Source organism: Myotis nattereri (genome assembly GCF_964212035.1).
Source record: "Myotis nattereri genome assembly, chromosome: 14".
In the NCBI taxonomy this organism is placed as follows: Eukaryota; Metazoa; Chordata; class Mammalia; order Chiroptera; family Vespertilionidae; genus Myotis; species Myotis nattereri.
The window spans coordinates 37,900,184-37,910,222 of record NC_138089.1 but is presented as its reverse complement, the minus strand read 5'-3'; the positions used below and the strand labels follow the sequence as shown (position 1 = coordinate 37,910,222).

At 52.8% G+C, this 10,039-nt stretch overlaps 1 protein-coding gene across 1 annotated transcript in view; it reads left to right on the top strand.

Annotated features, from left to right (window-relative positions):
• The first annotated feature begins 360 nt into the window (after positions 1 to 360).
• The window catches only part of SH3BP5 (SH3 domain binding protein 5), a 69,344-nt gene continuing 59,665 nt past the window's right edge, over positions 361 to 10,039 (top strand). The window contains exons 1-2 of the mRNA XM_081105482.1: positions 361 to 664; positions 2,339 to 2,401. Of these exons, the coding sequence (XP_080961608.1) occupies positions 509 to 664; positions 2,339 to 2,401 (219 nt within the window). The 5' untranslated portion in view covers positions 361 to 508. The remainder of the gene's footprint in view (positions 665 to 2,338; positions 2,402 to 10,039) is intronic.

The following is a 10,039-nucleotide window of genomic DNA, read 5'->3' as shown; positions in this document are numbered from 1 at the left end:
CTTCTAAAGGTGACTTCAGGGAGTGGAAATACCCCAAACTTTCCTCCCACAGTCCATTTCCTTAGACGGCGGGGGAGAAAGCTGGCCCGAAATTAGGCGCCCAACGTGGGGTGGTCTGTGATGCATTCGGGCTGCTAAGTCAAGCGGGGCGAGGGCCCCCTGTCTCCCACGCTGGAGGCGTCCAGGGAGCTGGGGTTTTTGTGACGGCGACCCGGGTCCCGGGCTGGAGGGGGAACAGGCAGAGCCGCGCGGAGGGCGGCCGGGCGGGACGGGGGCGGAGCGGGCGCCGCTGCGCTGACCGCCGCTGCCGACAGGGGGCGGCCGCGCCCACTTCCTCCGCTCCGCCTCGGCCGAGGGACCCGCAGCGGCGAGCGGCGCCTCCCGGGGTCTGCGGCGGCGGCTCCCGAGCGGGCGGGCGGCAGCGGAGGAGCGGCGGCGGGCGAGCCCGGTGGCGGTGGCAGCCGACGCTCCGAAGCCCCGCGGCCTGGTTCGCGTGCCGGCTGCCCGCATGGACGCGGCGCTGAAGCGGAGCCTCTCGGAGGAGCCGGCTGAGCTCCCGGCGTCCGCCCGGGACTTGGAGGAGGAGGAGGAGGAGGAGGAAGAGGAGGAAGAGGGGATGGAGCAAGAGCTGGAGGAGGAAGAAGAGGTGGACCCCCGCATCCAGGTAGGGCGCGCGGGGGGCGCCCCGGATCCCGACCCCGCGAGGGCCGCCGCGGAGGTCGGCGTCTCCACCTGCAGCTGCCTCGCAGCCCCCGGTGCCTGCGGTCTGCGGGCAGGGAGAGTGGGTCTGAACCCCGGGTTTCACCGGCTCTTGGGGAGCTGCAGTGTCCGCGTGAATGCGGCCTGGCTAGATTGCGGGGATCCCCGCAGACCCCCGGCAGGACCCCGGGGTCGCCGCAGCGTGCCCAGCGGTGCCGCGGATGTGCAACAAAGGGAAAAGGGGGCGGGGGCGCCATGCGGGTCTCGGGGTCCCCCGCCAAGCTCCGGGCGCCGCGTGCATGGCAGGGCCTCCTGGCCGCGGAGGAGAGGCCGGCCGCCAGGTGGGCGTTGTCCGCCCTGCTGCCCGGGCTGGCTCGGTGCCCCGCGTTCCGAGTCTGCCTTCACCTGGCGCAGGTGCCGGGCCGAGCCATCTTCCTCCTTTGGCTCATTGTTCCCAAACCGAAGGGTGGATTGTCCCCGCGGACGCAGCCTTGCACTTGGCCTCGAAGGTTTAAAACCCAGCCTTTCCTTGCTGTGAGGTTGAGTGTGAACAGGAATCGGGAACAACTGATGCGCAAAGCAGACGCGGGGAGAAGGCGAGGGGATTGGCCCGGCCCTCCGCACCTCCATTTCTAAGGGGGATGATTAAAAACCGATTTCCAAGCTTCCATCTAGGAGCGACAGCTTAACCTCTTCACCCGCCAGGCAAAACGCACAGCAAATCCCGTTGCCAGGACCGTTTTTTCTACCCTTTGCCTAAGTCGTTCTTAAAAATACACTGCTTTACTTAAAAGATTTTACTTATCTTTCAGTTCCTGAAGCCCTTATTGGTTTTTCAGTGCGCAGATCAATTAAAAGCTCATTTAACTCAGCTGTCTCTATTTAAATGAATTGTTTTGGCAGATTAGCCAGGTAAAGATCAGGTGGGAAATGTTTGCATTAGAAATCTTATTAAAATTGTCAGTGTGAACTACTACTACCATGTTTTCTGGGTAGGGGAATTTTGTTAACAAGATCCTTTGTTTGCAGAGTAAAATGAGTTAACTTCATGCTGGTTACTTTTTACAGAATTTCATTTTGTAAATGTTTAAAGGTATTGTTTTTAAGCTCGTTAAAAAAAAATACCTAGGGAGATTGAATAATTGGCAGTTTGAAAAGAAAAGATTTTCATCTTTATAGAAAAATACTCAACCGCCGATGAGTTAACGTCAGAATGGTGCCCTTGATTTTGAAAACATTTCACTGGGTTTATACTTGTGGCTTGGCCTTATTTTCTTTTCTTGTCTTTTCTGCAAAGTTCTTGCTGCAAAGCAAGAAGGTACTGTTTTGATTCGGCTCCAAAACCATTGTAACAGGTGGATTTACCTGAAGGCACAAACCTGGAGTAACTATTTGACCTTCTAAGAAAAGACAAATTTCTGGGACTTTCTGACATTGCAGATCAAGATAAAGTTTTCAGAATTGCTGACATGCATTTGCTCTTCCGGCCAAGGCTCAACTATTTTCCTTGAGAGTTAATACTGACTCGTCCCTCTTCCCACAAATGGTGCTGGAGTAATTTTGCAGGCAATGGGCTGAGTCATACTGGAAACAAAAGACAGTCCCTTAAATCTTTTTTTCTCCCTCTGTCCTTCCTTAGGGAGAACTGGAGAAGTTAAATCAGTCCACGGATGACATCAACCGACGGGAGACTGAACTTGAGGTACAGAAAGCGGGCCCCTGTCCCTTGCTGAAGTGACACCAGAATGGTTAATTTTGTTTTAGTGGCTGGAGGGTGGTTGCTGGCGTGCCCTCCTCGGAGTTGAGCAATAGCCTGCTGTCTGACAGAATCAACTACACCACTGAGCCCAGCTTGTGGGTGGAACACACATGGATCTAATTTCACATGTTGTTTTTCATCATGGAAGCTCCGTGGGGCCCAAACCAAGGGCTTTACACAGGCGTAAGCCCTAAAGTTAATGTGTCTGGGGAAGAGCTACAGACCTGAGGGGGAATGAGCTGACCTCTTTAGTGGAGCAGCATAAAGGGGCTCACCAAGTCTCTGCAGTACCTTCGGGTGGTTCTTACACTGTACTTGGAAACGTGTTTCCTCAGATTTAAACCTTTTTTTTTTTTACTTTCCTGCTCTAAGAATTCACCCCCTTTCGACATTCCTGCTCACCTCTGGATTGTCGGCTTGTGTGTAGAATATAATCATCTGAATGGTGAGGAAAAGCTGTTTAGGCTGGGAAGGGCTTTTCTGCCGGGAAGTAGCTTGAGAGACCAGAACTCATTTGAATTTCACGTACATCTCCCAACCCGAGTGTAAACAGCTTAGCACTCTTTTTGTTGCTGTTGTTAATCCTCACCCGAGGATATTTTTTCCATTGATCTTTTAAAGCAGCGGTTCTCAACCTGTGGGTCGCGACCCCTTTGGGGGTCGAACGACCCTTTCGCAGGGGTCGCCTAAGACCATCGGAAAACACATATATAATTACATATTGTTTTTGTGATGAATCACTATGCTTTAATTATGTTCAATTTGTAACAATGAAATTAGGGGTCACCACAACATAAGGAACTGTATTACAGGGTCGCGGCAGGAGGAAGGTTGAGAACCACTTTTAAAAAGAGTGGAAGAGGGAGGGAGAGACAGAGAAACATCATCTCACCTTGATTGGTTGCCTCCTGCAGGAGCCCTGACCAGGGCCTGGGCAGCGGGGAAGAGCCTGCCACCCAGATACGGGCCCTTGGCTGGGATTGAACGGAGGGACCCTTGGTCCGCCGCAGGCTGACACTCTATCCGCTGAGCCAGACCAGCTAGGGCCAGGTTAGCATTCTTTACAGTTACCGATTGGTCCCCCTGCCTTTTCAGTAGTGGTTGGTTTTACCATCCATCAGCAGATCTGAATGACCCCGCCTGTATCCGGGAGCCTGTGAATGGTGTCAGATCTGAAGGAGCGCAGAGAGCTCCTGGCTGTTCTGTAGCAGGAGAAATAGCAGGGAAGGTCAGTGGAGAGGGCAGGAAGCATCTGGTCCCTAAAAGTGAGGGTGCAGGCGGTAGGAAGGTAATCTACCAGCAATACACTGGCAGCCTCGACTTCAGCCTGCCTGCCGTGCCGAGGCCCTGGATGTGGGAGTGGGGATTAAAGCCTGTCTGCTGAGCTGTGTGTGAAGGGTTAACCCCTCTGTGAACACTGGCTGCGCTTCTCCCCCAAGTGGAGTAAAATCCGAGTGTTTATTTAAATTCTTTGCACTTAGGACGAATCGGGTCTCTTCGTTGGGCGATTGAAATCTCTCACCATCTCAGATTTGTAGTTCATGAAACAACACCCAAAGCCCTACCACTTCTATAGTGTTAGAAAGTGTTTTTACAAGCTTTTCTCTTTCTGTCCTGTTACAATAGGCTAATGTTGTGCTGTCCAATCCCACCACATGTGGCTATTTGAATTGAAATTAAATGAGTTGACATGAGATTAAGAATGCAGTTCCTCAGGCACGGTAGCCACACGTTAAGAGCCCAGTAGCCCCTGTGTTGGACGGAGCAGAGAGCACCTCCACCATCATAGGAAGTTCGAGTGGCAGCACGGCGTTGGAAGGAGGGGAGGCGGCGGCTGCCTCTTCAGATGGGGACGCGAGGCGCAGTGCCCTCTTGGTTCAGTGGCGTTAGGGAGCCACGCCATTGCCCATATCCCTCCAGCTCCCATAGCCCCCGTCCCAGGTGTGAACAGACGAGTTGGAAATAGCGCTTGTATTTGGAGGCCTGCTCGATGCCCGCCACTGTTGTGCTTGCGCACGCTTACCTGCTGGGGGTAAAATGGTTCCATGGGTTGAACTCCTTTTAGCCCCGATTTCCGCCTCCTGTCTCTGAGCGCACTCAGGTGTGTGTGCCACGGGAAGCCTCGGGCCGGTGTTTCCTGCCCTGCTCTGGAGGGCGCTTGGCAGCAGCGAGGCGAGGTGGCCGGAGCTGGCCTGTGTCGCTGGCTGACCTTTTCATGGTATTATTAGAACCAGGATGGACCCAGAAATATAACGCCGGCTCTGTAAGCAAGGAACCCGTCCCTAGGAGCCACATCAAAAAGTAAAAACAAACAGCTGGAAGGGACTTTATCCCATTTAACCGAGAATGTTCCGGATAGCATACTTTTAACATGGCATCAGTAGTAAAAGCCAGCCCTAGCCGGCTTGGCTCAGTGGACAGAGTGTCGGCCTGCAGACTGAAGGGTCCCAGGTTCGATTCTGGCCAAGGGCACATGCCTGGGTTGTGGGCTCGATCCCCAGTGGGGGGTGTGCAGGAGGCAGCCAATCAATGATTCTCTCTCGTCATTGATGTTTCTATCTCTCCTTCTCCCTTCCTCTCTGAAATCAATAAAGAAATATATTTTATTTATTTATCTATCTATTTATTATTATTTTTTAAAAAAATATATTTTATTGATTTTTTACAGAGAGGAAGGGAGAGAGATAGAGAGTTAGAAACATCCATGAGAGAGAAACATCGATCAGCTGCCTCCTGCACAACCCCCACTGGGGATGTGCCCGCAACCCAGGTACATGCCCCTGACCGGAATCGAACCTGGGACCTTTCAGTCCGCAGGCCCATGCTCTATCCACTGAGCCAAACCGGTTTCGGCAAGAAATATATTTTAAAAAGTAGTAAAAGCCCGTGAGGTATTTTACAGATATTTTGGTATGAACGTCAGCATCTTGTGCATATTTTGCACCTACAGCACATCCCGGTTTGGACCGGCCACTCTAGCTCCGTGAGGCCCAGGCAGCCCGGGGCTAACAGGCGTTTCCTGTGAGTCTCCCAAAGGAGCAGAGGGGTTGGGTCCCAGTGCAGCCGTGTGGATGCTCATCGAGCTCCCAGAGCCCGCGGGGAGCTGGGTGTCGCCCTGTGTCTGCGGTGGGCTGTCCTCCTTCAGTCAAGCCCTGGGCCCCAGCCTTGTGTCGGGCACTTTTTGGGCCACTGCAGACAGGTGGGTGAGCCAGACAGAGGTCTTGCCCTCAGGGAGTTTACATTTCGGTTGGGGGTGTGGCGAGGAGAGGTGGCTGATAATTCCTGATGAAAGGAACTACAATAGAAGAGGGAGGTGACAGGCTGTGAGAGAGGAGGCGCCGCTAGATAGCTGAGCAGAAGCGGCAGCTGAGTCCCTGTGCAAAGAGGAGCAGATGGCAGGAGCGGCGGGGGTGGCGCAGGGCGGGTGCCGGAGGATGTGGGACAGGAAGCAGAGCGTTTAGATACACAGTTGATTCTTGTTATTCGTGGTAGTTGTTTTCTTTTTTTAATGTACCCCAGTTTTTAATTTTTATTTATTTTTTAAATTCTTTTAAAAAATATACTTTATTGATTTTTTTACAGAGAGGAAGGGAGAGGGAAAATTCTTTATTGTTTAAAGTGTTACATGTAGTATTACATACGTCTCCTTTTTCCCCCAGTGGCCTCTCCCCGGCCACCCTCCCGCCCAGGCGTGGTGGTAGTTTTCTGTGAAGTAGCTGTGGACAGTGACTCAGTGAGTCCTGAACCATTGCTCCCAGAGGGGAGATGTGACCAGGCGTTCGCAGGACCCTCCCCCACCTTCGGTTCCTGTGTCTCTGGTCACGTTTTTGTCGACAGATCGACACATAACCTTGTTTTATGTGTGTTTCCGTTTAAAGCGCTGTACATCATGTATGTTCTTGATTCATTAATTGAACTCATGGGCAAGACCACAGACCAGGGGTGGGCAAACTTTTTGACTCGAGGGCCACAATGGGTTCTTAAACTGGACCGGAGGGCCGGAACCAAAGCATGGATGGAGTGTTTGTGTGAACTAATATAAATTCAAAGTAAACACCATTACATAAAAGGGTACGGTCTTTTTTTTTTTTTTTTTTTAGTTTTATTCATTTCAAACGGGCCGAATCCGGCCTGCGGGCCGTAGTTTGCCCACGGCTGCCACAGACTCATGGCTGGATGAAGCCTGTTTAACACCGAGTTCTCTGTGACCGTCACAGCCTCCTTGGGCTGCGGGGCACCGGACAGCACGTTAGCGCTAGGCTTGCAGGCCGGTTTAAACAGCAGGATCACCAACAAAAAACACAGAAACGGCGGCACTAAATGGACCGCGGGAAGGTTACTGTTCACGGTGTGAGAGCTGGAAGCAGAGGCAGAGGGTCTTTGCTTGACCTCGGCTGGGAGCATGCGCATTGGGTGACTCTGGCATGTCCGCTCCGTGCACGTCCATGATGAGTGCAGAAGCACACGAATGTTGATGTGGAATCATGAGTAAATCGTAATGAGTGTGGAATCTGTAAGAATGAGGATTGGCCTGAAATGATTCCGAAGCCCCTGGAGGAGGTCTCACGCTGTCCACATTTCCTTTACCATTACTCTTTTTTTAAAATATATTTTATGAATTTTTTACAGAGAGGAAGGGAGAGGGATAGTTAGAAACATTGACGAGAGAAACATTGATCAGCTGCCTCCTGCACACGTCCCACTGGGGATGTGCCCACAACCAAGGTACATGCCCTTGACCGGAATCGAACCCGGGACCTTTCAGTCTGCAGGCCGACACTCTGTCCACTGAGCCAAACCAGTCAGGGCTTGCCTTTACTTTTTGAATATTACCTGGAGTGCCTAGCACTCCTCCTGACTTTGTCTGACTCTGATTAAAGTGACTTGGTGACCAGGTTTGTGGTGGCTGCTGCTTTGCTCACAGAGCGTGGCTTGGTTGTCTCTGGGCAGCCATAGGCCGAGGTGCAGGCCTGGGTTCACCTTTAGGGCCTCCTCCTCCTCCTCCTCCTCCTCCTCCTCCTCCTCCTCCTCCTCCTCCTCCCCCCCCCCTCCTCCTCTTCCTCCTCCTCTTTAAATCGGAGGTTACCAGGAGGCCTCTGGATGCCAGCCACCTGCATGTCGCCAGTTGGATGGCTGCCTCTTCCTGCAACCTCACTTTGCCTCTGACCTTGTTTGAACAGAGCTGTGTCCCCTTTGCACTCTGATTGCTATCGGGAGGGCCAGCCTTTCAAACTGTTGAAGGGAATAACCTTTTAACCAGAGGGGCCCTTGGATATAAGCCTGATGTTTCAGATTAAGAAAGTAAGCGCGTTTTCCCACAGATACATGCTTGAGTATTTATTGAGCACCTACTGTGCGCTAAGGGCAGTTTTAGGTGACGGGAGAGAAAGCAGTGAAGAGAATGGACAGAGCTGTCTTACACTGTGGAGGGAGGAGGTGCAGTTAACAGTGAACCCCACAGTAGTCACATGGTGATAGGTGCTAAGGAGGAAAAGTCAGGAGGGGCCTGGGCCGTGTGGGCGTTGCGGGGAGAGGGCACGGAGGAGGGGCTGAGTGTTCTATGTAGGGGGTGAGAAAGACTTCCCTGAAAGCACGTCTGGAGAGAGTGAGCCTGCGGGCCATGTGGGGAAGAACATTCCAGCCAGAGGGATTGGCCATTGCTAAGCTGAAGGTGCGACCAGGTTGAGGACCAAGCAAAGGGGGAACTAACTGGTGTGCTGGGGGTGGGGAAGCGATGGACAGAAGAGGAGGAGAGATTCCGAGAGAGAAATGGGTCATTCAGGTGAGGAGGGAGAGGAGGACGAGGAAGAGGAAGGACACAGGCCTGGTGACCCACATCCGGCTTCCCTGGCTCCCAGGGATCAAAAGCGGCCTTTCCCAGCCTGCCCTTCCCTGGAGGGGAGTTGTTAGTGGTGAATGTTCGTGCTCTGCCCTCCTCGGATGCTGGACTTGTGTGTTCCCCAAACTTTCCTAAGGCCTGTGCCCAGAATCTGCCTTTCCCCTTCCAGACACCAGCAGACATTTTCTCTTAAAAATACAGTTTTTTTAAAAAAAAATTATTGATTTTTACAGAGAGGAAGGGAGAGGGATAGAGAATTAGAAACATCGATGAGAGAGAAACATCGATCAGCTGCCTCCTGCACACCCTCCACTGGGGGTGTACTCGCAACCAAGGTACATGCCCTTGACCAGAATCGAACCCGGAACCCTTCAGTCCGCAGGCCGACGCTCTATCCACTGAGCCAAACCGGTCAGGGCTTAAAAATACAGTTTTGAGCTTGGAAACTCGGAGGTGGGAAAGCAAAGGGAGGGGTGGATTGGGAGGGCCTCTCTCCAATGAATATTAACACAAGTCAGGGGAAGAGAGAAATTCTTTCCTGAAAAGATCATGTTGTCACATCTTAGCACCTTGGCCTTTAAGGCCCGTGAGGTGTGGGATGCATGTATTGTGTGTGTGTTGTATGTATGTGGTTTGTGGGTCGTGTGGGTGGTGTGTATGTGGTACGTGCGGTATGTGTGTGGTATATATTGTTTGCAGTGTGTGTGTAGTGTGTGGTGTGTGTAGTGTGTGGTGTGTGGTGTGTGGTGTGTGGTGTGTGGTGTGTGTGTGTGTGTGTGTAGTGTGCATGACTGGATGTGTGCTGGGGGAAGGCCCTATAAGACTTGTTTTGGAGAAAGTACTAGAGCAGTGGTTCTCAACCTTCTGGCCCTTTAAATACAGTTCCTCATGTTGTGACCCAACCATAAAATTATTTTCGTTGCTACTTCCTAACTGTAATGTTGCTACTGTTATGAATCGTGATGTAAATATCTGATATGCAGGATGGTCTTAGGCGACCCCTGTGAAAGGGTCGTGCGACCGCCAAAGGGGTCGCAGCCCACAGGTTGAGAACCGCTGTAGAGAGCGTGAAGTGATACATGGATGAGGGGAAGTGAGGAATAACTGTTCCTTGAAACTGCCCAGTCTGGGTGGGAGGGGCTCTGACCTCTTTGTACCCAGGTGAGATCTGGTTCAAGTGAACGGTGGCCTAGGGGCCTTCATGTCACAAACACACAGCCCGTCCTGTGGGCTGAGTCCTGTGTGGGTCCCTCGAGAGAACCTCAGACACAACCCGTGCCCTGGCCGAGCTTGCTGACTTCTGGGATGGAGCATGTGGTTAGGAGTGAGAGGGCCGCGCAGGGCCCCTCGGGAAGCCAGGGTGGGGCTTGTGGACTAGGAGGCACGGAGTGGAGGCCTGGAGACCCCAGCCTTTGGCAGGTCCATTAACATCCCAGGTGGCCTCGAAGTGGAGGCGCGAGAGCTGACACTGCGGACGTCACCTGCAGCTTGGCCTGTGTTGCTGGGGCTCTGGCCATTGGCCGGCGGTAGAGACAGACGCCCCTGAGGTCTTCATGGGGTGCCTCTGTGATCCGGGCCGGGGCTGCTGCCTTCCCCACAGCCCTGACCTGAAGTTTGGCCATCAGCAGGGTAGGGCTTCGGGATTCCTGCTTCAGGTACAGCCCTGCCCCACCACTGCTGGGATGTCAAGAAATAGTAACTATTCTCACCCGAGGATATTTTTCCATTGATTTTTAGAGAGA